Source organism: Emydura macquarii, unplaced genomic scaffold, assembly GCF_026122565.2.
Source record: "Emydura macquarii macquarii isolate MOO-44397 ecotype Brisbane River unplaced genomic scaffold, CSIRO-AGI_Emac_v2 contig_705, whole genome shotgun sequence".
Classification (NCBI taxonomy): domain Eukaryota; kingdom Metazoa; phylum Chordata; order Testudines; family Chelidae; genus Emydura; species Emydura macquarii.
The window spans coordinates 16429906-16444861 of record NW_027130842.1 but is presented as its reverse complement, the minus strand read 5'-3'; the positions used below and the strand labels follow the sequence as shown (position 1 = coordinate 16444861).

Below are 14956 nucleotides of genomic sequence, written 5' to 3'. Positions count from 1 at the left end.
TTACATATTTAAAGTAAACATTTTGATGCTTCTGTGCTCATATTTACATTCACTATTTTACACCTACAAATTACTCACGGTATGTCACACTCACAGACAAAGCACTAGTGTAGATGAGTGACGGTCACTACACACTGAAGCACATGGCCTGTGCTTGTGAGTGGCCTGCTAAGTACAGGCCAAACCGCAAGGCACTGATTTTTAGAGTCCTGCCCCTCCTCAAGCATGGTAGATCCTGGCTGCTCCACCAGCAGTGCCCCAACCCCTCTACAGCCAGACGGAAGGAGTTCAGCAAGGAGGATGCGTCCTTGCTGATCTCCTGTCCCCCTGGCTGCAGCAGGGAAACGGCACGCGTCCTGTAGTCATGTGCAGTCCAGCTGGGTCCCTAGGCAGTGGCTCCCTTCTGCAGCCAGCGGGTCAGGAGATCAGTGCCCCCTTTCCTCTGGCGGGGACCCAGGAGGAGCGCTTTGCCATGTTCTCTGCAACAGCCAGGGGGAGGGGAGCGCTGATCTCCCATCCCCTTCGCTGCAGCAAGGAGCCTGCACGGTTCTTGTAGCCCCGCAGCAATGTGCTCTGCCTGGGTCCTTAGACGGTGGCTCCCTTCTGCAGCCAGTGGGAGGGGAGCAGCGGGCCACTTAGAAAAACCCCGCAGGCCACTTTTGGCCCCCGGGCCAGAGGTTGGGAACCACTGGCTTAGGGGCTTCAAAAAGGGCCCTACGCTGCTTTCCTCAGAAGACTCGGCACAGGGAGTGTGCCTGGGGCAGGGCTGAGCACAGGACAGGACAGGCCCATAATGCCTGGCACTATAAGGATTCTCACCTGTGCTGCAGCCCATAGGCTGGGGTGGGTTGGCATAAGTTACATAAGATGGGAGCTGTTTTAACTTTTGGTGGACATCATGTGTCCCCAGGAGCCACTCCGAATCCAAAGGGCACAAACGTAGCATAAAGCCACATTTGCCCACCCCCTCCACCCTCAGGTGTTTCTTCTGTGCTGCACACCCCCCTGAGATGTAGTGCAGAATTGAACCTGGCATCTTTATTGTAGCCTCTGAACACTGTAACTAGCAACATGCTAAACACAGGTTAGGGTTAGGGTTAGGGTTTTAGGGTTATGTGGAGATTGAGTCTTTGTGCCAATTTACTTTATGTATTATGTGGTAGTCTCTAGAAACCTCTGGCCACTGTGCTAGGCATTGTACAAACTCATGATAAAAAGACAGCCACTGCCCTAAATATATTACAGTGTAAGGCTTGGTCTACATTACCAACTTATGGAAAATCCACACCCCTGAGCAACCTAGTTATACCGACCTAACCCCCAGCGTAGACAGCGCTGTGTCGACGGAAGGGCTTCTCCCGTAAACATAGCTACCACCTCTCTGGGAGGTGGCGTACCTACGCTGACAGGAGAAGCTTTCCCATCGGCATAGGTCGAGTCTTCACTAAGCGCTGCAGCTGCAACACTGTAACTGTAGACAAACCCAAAGAAACTGCATGGTCCAGAATCAAAATCAGTATTTGGTTTGCTATTTTCTGAGTGGAGGGGAAAAAAAGGATTTAAATTAAAAGGCACTTTGGATGGAAATTGAATTGAGCCAGAAGATATCAAACTGAACAGCAAATTAGAGTCACTGGGCCTAATTCACTGGGCACTAAAGGTACATCTATACTGCAAAAGAAGGCTTGTGGCAGTGAGTCTCAGAGCTGAGGTCAACTGACTGGGGCTGGCATCACAGCTCTAAAAATAGCAGTGTGGATGTTGGGTTCAGGCTGAAACCCAGGCTCTGAGACCCTCCCCCCATGCTGGCTCCAAGAGCCCAGGCTCCTGGACCCTCCCCCCATGCTGGCTCCAAGCGCCCAGGCTCCAGCCCAAGCCTCCATAGGGCTATTTTTAGATCCATAGCAGGAGCCTCAGGAGTTTGAGTCGCTGACCCATCTCTGAGATTCACTGTGACAGGGTTTTGGTTTGTTTTTTGCAGTGTAGACATACCCTGATATACACAGGCTCTGCTCTGCTGATTGCAACTAAGCTGTGCCCACTTACACTAGCAGTGCATTTGGATCAGTGGGTTCAACAAGTGCTATTCCAAAACAGAGTTCTGCCACTGGGCCAGGCTGTGACTGGCTTTTATGTAGCGCAGGGCACTAGGAGTCCTTCCCCTCTGCAAGGCATAAGGCCAGTCACAATTTCAATTTCTGTGTTCAGGGGAGAGGAGGGACTGCCCAGTCTGTGTGTTCCTAGGCATGGCTTAACCTTTGTTTATTTCAAGCCAGCCTGCAGAGCCAGACCAGCACGCAAGAGACAGCATGCAGCAGCCCTAAAGGGATGCAGTACTGGATGTGCTCCCTCTGTGCAATGGAGAGCCCTAGAAAGAATTTGGTCTGAGCTCTGATTTCTGTTTCTTGCATCTGATGAAGTGGGTTGCAGCCCACGAAAGCTTATGCCTGCAGAAATTAAATTTGTTAGTCTTTAAAGTGCTACAGGGCTCTCCTTGTTTTTGACATGTTTCTGTTACCATAGCTCCTCAGGAGGCTCCCCATTCCCCTCACCCCCCAAATCAACTGAGGTCAGCAACATCCACGCTACTGACCAGCACGGATACCTGTTTGGTGTTCAGTACCTGCTCTGGGTAACGGGACACAATCAGGTAGTTTAGGCCCAACATTTAGATTCTATTATTTTAGAAAAAGCATTTATGAAATCTAAATTAATAGGAATGTTTTAATGAAATGTAAAATAAAAGTAAACAAAACCAGGAGTTTGGATTGAAACATTCCCCCAAGTGTTTGCAACTCGTGTGAGGGTGTGAGATTAATGTGTCTATGATTGCCCATGATAGATGAAGCACAAAGAGCAAACAGTCCAAGCAGTGAAAAGGAAACTACTGTAGAACTTTAAATTCTTTTAGTTGTAAAACTCTAAGGTATTATTGAGCAGTACAGAGAAGCAAGTTTGTTCTTTGCATCTGTTATTTTCAACCGGAAAGTAACCTTTCCAGCACCATTTTTTTCCTTTCACTAGATCACATAACACCCTAAACATTATAGCTTCAATTCCTTCCTTTAGTAGGAGTGTGTGAGAATGATCAATGCATAAGATGGCGCTACCAGATCCACTTATAATATAAAGTTACATTTAAATGAACCCTTTTAGAAACCCCAAACCATACCTGCTGTAATTTAAAGGAATAAAAACAATATACTGTATTTAATTATAAAATCATTAATCAATTTTTTATTTATTTTTTTTTTAAAGTAACTTTCTACAAGGACTGGACTAATAGCAAAAATAGTTAGTTGACTATATTGTTTGACAAGTTTCCCTGGCATATGTTGAATAATATATTTGCCATTGCATCTCTGTAGCTGGTCCAATGCTAAATACTCAAAGCTTTCCTGACTAGCAACAAACTAATTTGATCCATGCTGGTTTCTCTGTTGCGCTCACAGGGTACCCAGGAGTCCATTTCACGCTACTGCAGCTTGCAAAAGCTCTGACCTGCAGAGATACCAGGAGCAATCTGGTTGCAAACGTTGGAAGAGAACACAGCACTGGTTACACTCAGTTCAGGTTTGCAAACCTTTCTTTGCAACCAAGAGACGTAGAGACTTTTTTTTTTAAATGAAAACTTAGATGCTACAGTAGATGATGAAATTCACCCAGGAAGCTTCGGACGAGATGGATGAGCAAATGTAGTTTTCAAATACATAGTGTATTCATTTATTTTTAAACAACCATTTCAGGAATCAGACAATGTTACCAAGCCTCAACGAAGTTACCCACTATAGTGTTTATACAAGATATCTTTCCTTGATATCAGTGTTTGTACTTACACTACAGTATCCCCTTCTGTACCAGTCAGTACAATTTTGTTCTGTGTTCCCAATAGGCTGAGAAGAGGCAAGTAACCTCTCTTAGCATCAAATATGTAGACACTCTTGATCTAGTCTATACCAAGTTGACTCCCTTCTAAAAAATGTAACCCCAGCCAAGGCATAAGCAGATGTACTGACACAGTGCAATTAGCCTTTGATAAATCCAATAAAAAGTTATGACTTTTCCATATAAAATATAAAAATATTATTTCAGAACCTACTGAAAAGCACTGCTCAAGCTCCTACATCTCAAAATACAAAAAGGCATTATTAAGCATGACCTTTCTCTGTGAATTATGCCTTTCAAGTAACAATGGCCCATTCAAGTGGCAAAGCACAAAATCCTTTATGTAGTTTCCTTTGTATTCCTTAAGGGTCAGATCTACTCACGCTGACTTCAGTGGGAGCAGAACTGGGGCTTAAATGTATGAAACCACAGTAACTGGTACTTTGTAAATGCCTCAACAGAAAGAGGGCAGAGCAGGACTACAGTCACTGCAGCTAAATTAGGGAGGGAGCTGAGCACACCTAAAAACTTTGGCTGACATAAAGGTAAGTGGCTTTTCAAGAAGAGAGCAGGAGGAAGAGAGCCAGGCACCCGTGGCAGGATATAGCTCAGTGGTTCCCAACCTTTTTGGCTTGAGGGCCACAAATATAATTTCTACAACCCTGAAGGGCCACTAGTCTTCGTCAGCTGCACCCCCTCAGCGAGAGGACAGGAGTTCAGCAAAGAGGATCTCCTGTCCCCCCAGGCTGCAGCAGGGAAACTGTGTGCTCCACCTGGATATTTAGGCAGTAGCTCCCTTTTGCAGGTAGGGGGACGGGAGATCAGTGTTCCCCTCCCTCTGGCTCCAGCAGGAACCCCTACAGCCAGGGGGAGGGATGCCGTGGGCCATTCTGAAAGACCCCATGGACCACGGGTTGGGAACCACTGATCTAGCTCCTTCCTCTGCTTTCTTAGATCCTTCCTCATCCTGCAAACTCTTGAATTCCTCCTTAACTGTATGTATTTGTGTGTGTAAAGTTTATAATGTGTAAGCATTTGCAGGATCAAAGCTGTGAAGTGGTGGTAGCAGCAACAGCTTGACTTCCTCACCTGTGTTTCTCCTGTGAACCAGAGAAACCTGAGAACTTTTCCAAAAGAAGCAAACACAAAACAAAAAGAAACCTGATCACTTGTGTTTCTCACATCACATTGTGAGAAACAATATAGTCAGCATATTATCTAGGATTGTGCCTAGTGGTGCCCTATAAATATAGATTTAGATGGACTAATCTCATTCTGACTTATTTCTGCCATCTTCATCAAACAGGCCAAAGACATTACACATACTCACCTTCTACCAGTTCCAAGAAACAAAATTATGATTTTTTCACTAAAAATCTTCCTATCCCACATTCAGTCTTGCTAAGTCAGCTTTGACTTTCCACATAGGCTTTCAACAATCAGGAGCTATTCTATAATATTATATAGGACTATGTTATCACTTTACAAAATGAGTTTTTGGCCAAGATTACTGTCAGTGTGTTAGGATGTTAAATTATCAAAATCAGATGATATAACAATTTCCTAGAAAACTAAACATTTCTAAAAAGAAGCCCTAGGAATAACACTGAAGAGAGGTTAGTTCCTAGGGCTTCTATATTAGATTGGAAATATTCAGATTCTAGCAAGCTGATTTACACACACAAACACAAGTATATACTTTTAAATTTAACATCCCAACAAAAGTCTAGTAATAGAAAAATGAAAAACACACCGTGTAAAGTGTAGCATGAGTTGGTCTATATGTTAACATGGCAGCACGCACAACAAAGGCCTGCTCCAAAACTTCTCTGATGAACTTAGGACCAGCCATTGTGTAATATACAAGTCATAAAACACCTGTGAGTGTGTCAGCTTAGTTAATCTGGCAATATATTAATATCTAACTTGCTATTATCATCTATAACATGTACTAGCCCAGCCAGAACAACTTCTTCATAATTAGCATAAATAGATTTTTAATGTAGAACAAATAGGAATCCAATAGTCTACATTCATCACTAATACAGGTTCACCCTTCAGTGCACAAAATACGTATTCAACAATTTTCCCCCGCAATGTAATGCATCAATGCTTACACAGAACATGTTCCAACAGATTACAAAAAGATTCCAAAAATAAAAGGATAATTTGAGGTTTAAGAATGTAAAAACAGTTTTGAACTTTGCCATATAATTATCTCAGCAAGAGAGAAAAGTGGGTCATACTGTGGGTTCTTTTCTGTATTTCAGTAAATATAAACATGTTCAATTAGTATGTTAACCCACATATGGCAGTCAAATAGTTTGTGCAATATTTGTGTTTGATTACTAAAATATGAGGAAAGAGTATGCTAAGGAGCAGCCAGGGAAAGGTCTATGTATATGTAATTAAAAAGCTAAAACTAATTTTAAAATAGCATATATATGTAAAAATGTATAATTACTATGACTATTAAACATTTATATTATAGTAGCATCTATAGGCCACAACCAGATTGGACTCCATTGTGCTAGGCACTGTACAAACATAAGTGTCAGTCTCTGCCCCCAAAGAGCTTACAAACTGAATTGTATCCTTGTCCCACACTCTGGCTCCAATCCTGCAAACACTTATGCATTTGCTTAATTTTACTACCACAGGTAGTCCTGTTGACATAATTTCACTGGGACCACTAACAGAATAAAGTTAAGTGCATGCATAAGTGTTTGCAGCAATGAGACCTTAACATATTGCTCATTTTCATATATTGTATAATTCTCAAAAGCAGGGACTCTGTCTACCTCTATGTTACCCATTCTGCAATCTTTGAGAGACTTTTTTAATAAACGGTATTTCCCCCCCAATTCTTCATAAGTGAAAGTTTCTTCTTCAGCAGAAACTAATGGATAATGCTCTTCGACAGTAAATTCCATGAAGAACTGGTCTCTTGTTATAAAATGAGACTGAAGCTTAGCTAAGGCTGCCACTGGCAAAACGCCCTCTTTCAAAAAGCACCGTCAATTCATCCAAAAAAACTTAATTTCACTCCATAGTGACACCATTAAAAAAAAATCAAATGTACCTTTAAATATCAATTTAATCTAATCTGGAACTACAAGCACTATTTTTATGCACTAATCATAATTATCTGGCTATTACATGGCATCACTATAGGGAGGAGTTAAGGTTGTTTGGATACCATAGCTGCATTTCCATATCTTAACATACCTTTTAAGTTAAATTTAAAAGTTAAAACTCTGAATTTCCTGGGTTTGTAATCTGGCTTTGAGGATAATTATAATATCCATAATGGTAAAGACACTACAAGGATATGTGCTCCCAACCTTAACTCTAGTTTAAGGAATTTTTTATCTGGCAATATGATAAAGACATTGTATGCAGTACAACACACTAGAAATACTAGCAGACAAGAATAACTGAAATTGTAATTCTGAATCATTTAAAAGCTTGCCTGAAGGGAAAAAGGTGTCCAATCTTTTGCTTTGAACATGATTTTAAATTTTTCTTTGTACAAAACTAAAAGATTTTTTAAGTTATGAGGTGGCCAAAGATTTACAGACTGAAACATTGGGCTTAAATCAGTTTCTACTTTTGTTTTAAATTTCTTGCTTGTAAAATCTCCTTTTCCATACTTGCTTTCATTCCATTGTGACATTTTAACTAGTAGTGGTGGAGAAGGGAAAACATTTATGCTTTTCCCATTTTAAAAGAAAATTCTTGTGAAGTTTTTGGGTAACAAACAAAAGAACAACTGAACCCTCAAAAACTTCAAATGTCCCCTGTGCCTAGTCCTCAATGACTGACAGCTGCTTGGTAACTATGAAAACAATATTTTAAAATAAATTATTAGGGACTGACATTTGTTTTCTTCATGTTCAGCAAATAATTTCTCGCCATTTTATTTATACAAGAGACTACTGCTCTACAGAGTTGCACAACTTCAGTGCTGCAAGTGTATGTGTTTGTCTCTAAAGAGCGCAGAAGTTTAAACACATATGAAGTTGCACAAAAGCACAATTTCACAGTGCAACAGATATTTTTCTTTTTCATTTTAATCTTCCTTTAGGGATGGGTAAAATTAGATAACCAAGCCAAAAGATAATGTAACCTTAAGACCATAAATTTGAAACACACAAAAAAGTCAGCAGGGAACACCACAAGAAACAAAGTATCTTTTGATGTAAATATTCCAGTAGGCAACAACAAATGAGCAGTAGTAGGACTAGTCAAAAATTCTCCATTAAACAAACAACTTTTTCCTGACGTGTTTGCATTCCACAGAAAATTTAGTTACTTCATGAAAAAGGAATGCCCAAAAGTCTATTGAAAACTAATATTTCAATTTGGCTCCCAGCAGGACTTCATCTCCCATAATGCACCACCTCAACTCATCACAAGGGAACACTATGCATTCTGGGACATATAGTCCAACCAGGAAGCCCATCTTATACAGAAGAATAGGAGTATAAGGCACCTGAACTGCAACTCCCATGAGACAGCACAGCGGCATTTCAGAATCAAAGTATTTTGTTTTTTGACTGAAATATTTCAATTTTTTGCCAAAAAGTCCAAATTTTCCACAGAAAAGACTTTTTTCCCCCGAACAGCCCTAATGACCAAACAAACAATGATAAAAATCTTAACATTTATAACATGATCTGTCACGTCACACACACTGTATGGCAATGCACATTATTTGTTAAGTGCTGACAATGTGTTTAGTGCTGTATAAAGCATAAAACACAGTTCTCATCCCAGAGAGCTTACAGTCTAAGGTCCCAATCCTTTAAGATGCTCTTTGTATGTGAACTTCTATGTCTGGGCAAAGCCAAAATGAAAAAAGAGGGGGTTCCACAGGGACCTGTTCACACAGATCCCATTGCAGTAACAGGACCTAATGGTTATATATTTAACAGCCTAATAACCAAAAATACTATATATATGTGCAACAAAATCAAAGTTAACATTGCTACTGAACTTTGACTCCCAATTGCCTGACTTTTTTTGTGACTAGTTTGCAACCTTAATGCTGCATTAACATAGGTTTTGACAGTTAATCTACACTGGATGTATATTACACAGGTACAAAATGTTTGTTGCTGGACAGCTAGGCCATTGGCAAGGTTTGAACCTAAGACCTTCAGTTCTAAAATGAGCCTCTAACACTCCCATTAGATAGCATTTGGCTCTGTCTTCATTAAGGAAATTCATACCAGTGTAACTGCATACAGTACAAATCACAAACTGCTCCAGTTCAAAGCAGGGCTTACTCTGGAGTAGATTAATCTGGTAAAATACCAAAGTAAACCACATTAGCATAAACTCTACTTTGAACTGATACCAAGTCTACCTTAATGGCTTGCACCAGATGTTGCTTACGTTTTCTTAATGTACACAGAGCCTCTGTTCCTTTATACTACACTTCCTCCCCTTAAAATTTCCCAGCAGTAGAAAGCAGTGCAGCTCCATTGCTGGTAGCAACAGCGGGAGCACTAGCATACACAGCCTATCCACATTTTACCAATGCGTTGTCTAGAAGGCACAATGTTTAATATGCAGGTAGCCACTGACACCTGGGGCCCAGATCCTTAGGCACCAACCTGTCTCTTTAGACACCTAAATTCTCCACTTAGATGCTAGGGATATTCCAAAAGCTCTCACTCAGTTGTGACCTTACCCCACATGTGCCTGAGTGCCCTAGGTGCTTAAGTTTCCAAAGGTCAGCATTTGCAGAGTCCCCTAATAGTTGAGCTGTCCCACTGCTAACAAGCTGCTCAGAGCTTAGCTCAAGCCACAGCCCCACAGGTGGCATTCTCAAACTAGGCAGGGGAATGTTTATTTTGGCAGTGAAGCCCAATCCTGTAGGTGTGCTCTGAGCTGGATCCTATCCAATACCATACACCCATCAGAACCTGCTGCAGAAGAGCTAGAGGAAGACTACTGAAAGGTGGAAGGATAATACAAGAGCTACACAAAAGACAGCTGCAGCACAAGGAAGCATAGGGTGAGTGTGAGAAAGGTGTCAAGCATGAGCAGAAGACAGAGACACACAAATGGTTTTGGCTACTAGGGCATGGACTACCTAAGCGGTAGACCTGGCTTTTGCACCTAACCCCAGAAGGGGTGGTGGCTAAGGATCTAAGTGGCTGGAGGTGCCTATCTCTGGCATGTCAGCCAGGTGCATGAGGTTAGCCACTTAGGCACCTAAGGTCCTCCTCCCCCTTTCTCTGCAGTTCACTCCTGATTAACTTCAGGTGGCTCCCTGCTTAGCTGGCCAGCTTCTGAAAATCCCTTCCATGCTCTCCCCATGCACCTAACTTGGGGCTGAAAATTTCACTGAGAGGCAAGGTGCCATGGGGTTTGGCATTGCAATGCTGATCAGAGCAATGCCTATGTATCTTTAAGGATCTGGGATCCCATCTACACTAGTGCCCCCCTGTTGCTACTGATGGTGAGGTTGGGCCAATAGTAGCTACGGGGGGGAAGTCTAGCGTAGTCCTGGTCTTGGTGCCTGCAGCCGGGTGGAGGTTGTGAGCCCTCTGACAGGTGTAATTGTTACAGCCTTAGCCTGTCACAGAGCACCCCAAACTTTCACACGTGTAGGAGATCCTGATAACATCCCAGCGAAGAGTGGATTGTGGAATGGGCTCCCTGCAAGACATGCCCAGCACTTTAGAAAATCTGCCCCTTTCATTTTGGTGCCTAACGGGGAGCTGAGCTCTTTGAAAATCTGGCCCTTGTTGCTTAGCCCTTAGACCCGTCTGTACCCATGGGGGGGGGGGGGGGGGCGGGGGCTGGAACAATTTGTATAGCGGAGGGTGCTGAGAGCCCTTGCACCAACCTGTAAACCCTGAGTATGATGTAAACCACTTCAGAGGGGGGGGGAGGGTGTTTGCAGGCGCATGCCCAGCCCCCCTAGTTCCAGCACCTATGACCCACATCCACACACACACACACACAGAGCAAACCCCACTCCCTGGTTTACAAATAGACCCAGCACCTCCTGCATGAACCAGCCACGCCACACACCCACACACACGCCCCAGGTGCGCGCCAAGCGCCGCCCTGCCCAGCCCAGCCCCAGCCCGCTCGGCACTTACTGAGGGTGGCCACGGTGCCGGCCTCCAGCAGGAGACAGTCGGGGCGGCCGCGGGCCTCCAGCAGGGCGCTCGGGGCCGGCTCGTGCTTCCAGAGCAGCCGCAGCCCTTTGCTGAGAGCCATGGGGGCGGCCGGCCATGGGGAGGAAGGCGCAGGAGGGGCCGGCCCGGGGAAGGCGCCCCGGCCCAGAGGCAGGGGGAGCGGGCGCTGCACCCCCCGCCACACAGCCAGGCACCAAGCGCTGGTGGGAGGGGAGGAGAAGGCGCCGCAGCGGCTCCCGCTCCAGGCAGCCCCGGTTGTCCGGCAGACAGGCCGCTCCCGGCACCCGGGGAAAGCCCCTGGCCGGGCTCAGAGCCGCACCAAGCTCGGAGCGGAGCCGCTGGGCGCCTCCAGGCTCGCCGCGAGCTTCCAGCCCAGAGAAAGCGACCAGCAGCTGCAGCAACTCGGCGCGGGGGGGGAATAGGAATTGCAGCCGTCTCGTCTCGTCTCTCTTCCCCGCCAACGCAGCGCCCGGCCCGGCTCCTCGCTGGCCTCCCGCAGGCGAAGGGTGAGCGCCCGGCCTGGCTTGCCCGAGTCCGCTCCGCTGGAGAGTCCTTTGCTCGGCGCCCGCGGCGCCTCCCTCCTCAGTCACTCTCTGCCCACGGGCGGCGCCGGGCCCGTCCCGTGTAACTTGCAGAAGTTCAAGTTGGCTTTGTCCCGCCCTTCTCTGGTGGCGGCTCCTCCTCCTGCTCCCGCTCCGGGACAGGTAAAAGCCATTGTCCGCCTGTCTCCTCCCTCTCTGCGGGAAGGGAGGGGTTGGGCTGTCACAGCCCCCAGGGTGGAGGAGGAGAAGGAGGAGGCAGCTGCTGGCTGGGCTGGGCTGGGCTGCTTCCAGGCTAACAAAACAGAGGCGAGAGGACTGGTCCACAGCCGACCCAGGGGCGTGGATTCAGCCAGCCACACCCGCCTGTCTCGGGGTAGAAAAGTGAAGTGGCAGGTCCAGCGCAGGCGGGCGCCTTTTATATCCTTGGAGAGCTAAGGCGGCAGGCAAAAACCCTAGATCCAGACCCTCCTAAACTTTGGCACAGGTCAGATGTGGATCCCCAACAAGCAATACTTCTCCCCGCTGCACCGCATGATGCAGCCCTGGCGGACAGTAACCAATACCGCCCTCTTATTTAGTATCTTTCAAATGAGGAGTTCCAGGTGTTTTTTTAATAAACACCAACTAATAACCAGAAGGAATAAAGTAATGTACAAGGTAAGCCAAGTAGTAATTAAAAATGCTAACAACATCTAACCTGAAAATATGCCAAACCATCATATTGGTACTGCAGACTGAGCACATCTATCCCAGCCAGCCTTGTATAAATTAAACTCACCTTTACCATTGAGAACCTGAGAGAGTCCGGCCTGCCTGCCTAAATTTTTCAAGAGAGACAGGTGGATGAGGTAAATTATTTTTATTTTTAGTTGGGCCAATAGAAGATATGACCTCACCCACCTTGTGTCTCTAATCTCCTGGGACCAACACCACAATAACACTGCAAACAATGGTAAATTTCCCCCATGCTGTTTTGTTGTATTTTCTCCTGATATAAACAGTTGTGTTATTAAACAGCTACCACATTCCTCTCCAGAGGTGGCTGCAGTTCAATAGTAAAGTAACTTATATTTATGTTCGTAGTCAGATACTGGAATTCTTTGCACACTCAGAGTTTTCACTGAATGATAGAAAGGAAATACCAGATCTGGCCCCAGTTGGTGAAGTGCTTTCAGCTGAAAGATGCTATATGCACCTATGTTACCTTATAATTAATAATTCTCTTGTTTCCTCTAACAATGCCCAGGAATAGAGTTTGGCCAAAATTTTTCAGCTGAAACTTTTTTTAGAGAAAAATGAAGATTCTATGACAATGGACTGTTTTGCAAGTATGTTGATTTTGCCAAATTGTTCATTTAGGGAAAACAAATTGTGGCTTTTTTTGGTTTAAAAACAATTTTGTTTCAAAGAATACTTTTATTTAAAAATGTTTTAAAATAGTTAAAATCTAGTTTTGTTCAACCCAAAATGAATTTTTTTGACTCTTCAATTTGTTCAAAATTTTGATTGTCAGTCTGATTCAAAATGATTTTTTTAAAAGCTTTTTGAAATTGCAAATGAATTTTAAAAAATCCATTTTCCCAGCTTTTTCCAGGGGAACCTCCTTCTCTTGCTAGTCGTGCAGGGTTCCTCCCACATTTCCTTGCTGAGGTATTAGGAGAGAGCTGCCAGATTTTCCCAGAATGCAGTAATACAAACCCAGTAAGATCAGTTTGGGTGGATATGCAAACAGCTTTGCTGGCTGTGTGGAAACAAACAACTATGTTACTTACACTCTGTTAAGGTGACCATGCTTGCAAACTGTTACAAAAGCACAGTCGTGGCTGTAGTTATAGTGTGGACGAACCTCAACTTAAGTGTTCCAGGAAACAATGAAACACAAAATGCTGCCTGTTTGCATCGTATCAGTGCCTGGAGGCATCAATCAAGGCTCCCTTGGGCTAGTCCCTGTATGAACCCACGGTATAAACAAAGTCCTGTGGAGTTCAAAAACAGAGACTTCAAAAACAGAGACCTGTTATAGTACTTACCTGAGTGACTGGTAGTTATACCGAGATGGGTCTGTAGTGTAGATCTGACCTTTTTAACAACAGTTAAAAGAGAGAGACAAATGTGATTTTTAAATTCACAGGGCCCCTTCAAGAGAGAAAATGGTAACGGAATCTGGTGGAAACAGTAGGTTTCAGTGTTAAATTTGGCATTGTGTCTGGATTAGGATTCTTGGGACAGTATGTAGGATTAGGTGAATTGGTGTGAGAACTAATCCAGAGGAAGTCACCCAAAAAGCATTTAACTTGAGTATGTCATTGACCAGCATGAGATGACATACAGCTCAGTGTTTGTTTTCACTGGATGTAAGAAAAACACAGAATAATGTGAACATTTCACATTCTAAACAGAACAAGGTCATTTTTCTTACTCTGGGTTCCTTGTAGGGAGAGAGGCAGGCCAGGAAAATAATCTATTTCCATCTTTGTCATCTTTCCCCATGACCTTTTTCCCTAGAGGACAGGGCCTAGTTAAGATTAAGTGGCAACAGTCTCAGTTGTGGAATCAGAGTTCTTAATACATCAGTATCACAGATAAGGGAAGGTTGATTTATAGGTAACATTCTCTTTTTTGTAAATCTGGTGCTGTCATTCACTTATATATAAGTGCATCTGTTGCTTTCAAAGAGTGATTGCTAAAGCAGCCTGTTCTCATGATAAATTCTTCCCATACATCGTTAGGAGTGTACTGTCACTTGAAGGACAATGACATGTCAGAGATTCAGTAGTACCTGTGTTTGTAATTCATTTGTACTTGTAATTTGCAGTAGAAAACAGTGATGTGTTCACACCAGTCAGGATTATTTATAGAGAACTCAGTGTCTGAATTGTTAAAGAAAAATACTTGCCTAGGCATGGAACTTGGGTAGTCAACAATAAACTTTCTTTTAAGCACAGCAAATCAGGTTCAGGGAGCAAGATATAAATGCAGAGGCAGGTGGAGATGGAATATTGGAAACATTTAGGAGTGCAATACAGTTGAGCACTGTGTAAATCTATTTTATGGGAGTCTTTTTCTTTGTTTTGGCAAGGCATGAATCTCTAAGGGAGCTCACCTTCTGAGCAGTTCTTCATTAAGGCATTCTCTCACTTGATGGATACTTTGTTTGTGGGTGTGATGGCATGATTTTTTGGTAATTGAAAAAGTGATCTGTCCATAAAACACTGTGTTCCGAGGCGACTAGAGTGAAATTTTATAATGGTGAGAAAACCAACAGAAGCTTTTTAACAGAGAAGTGCTGAAGAAGGCTGGACAATTTGCTAAAATGAGGGATCTGGTGTTTGTCTAAGTATATTAGAGCCATTTGCAAAGATTTTCATT

The 14956-nt window shown here is 43.7% G+C and overlaps 1 protein-coding gene across 1 annotated transcript in view; it reads right to left on the bottom strand.

The window, feature by feature from the left end:
• Positions 1–11821, bottom strand: part of SYNJ2 (synaptojanin 2) — an 85648-nt gene extending 73827 nt beyond the window's left edge. The window contains exon 1 of the mRNA XM_067542481.1: positions 11007–11821. Within this exon, the coding sequence (XP_067398582.1) occupies positions 11007–11127 (121 nt within the window). The 5' untranslated portion in view covers positions 11128–11821. The remainder of the gene's footprint in view (positions 1–11006) is intronic.
• Positions 11822–14956: the final 3135 nt, after the last annotated feature.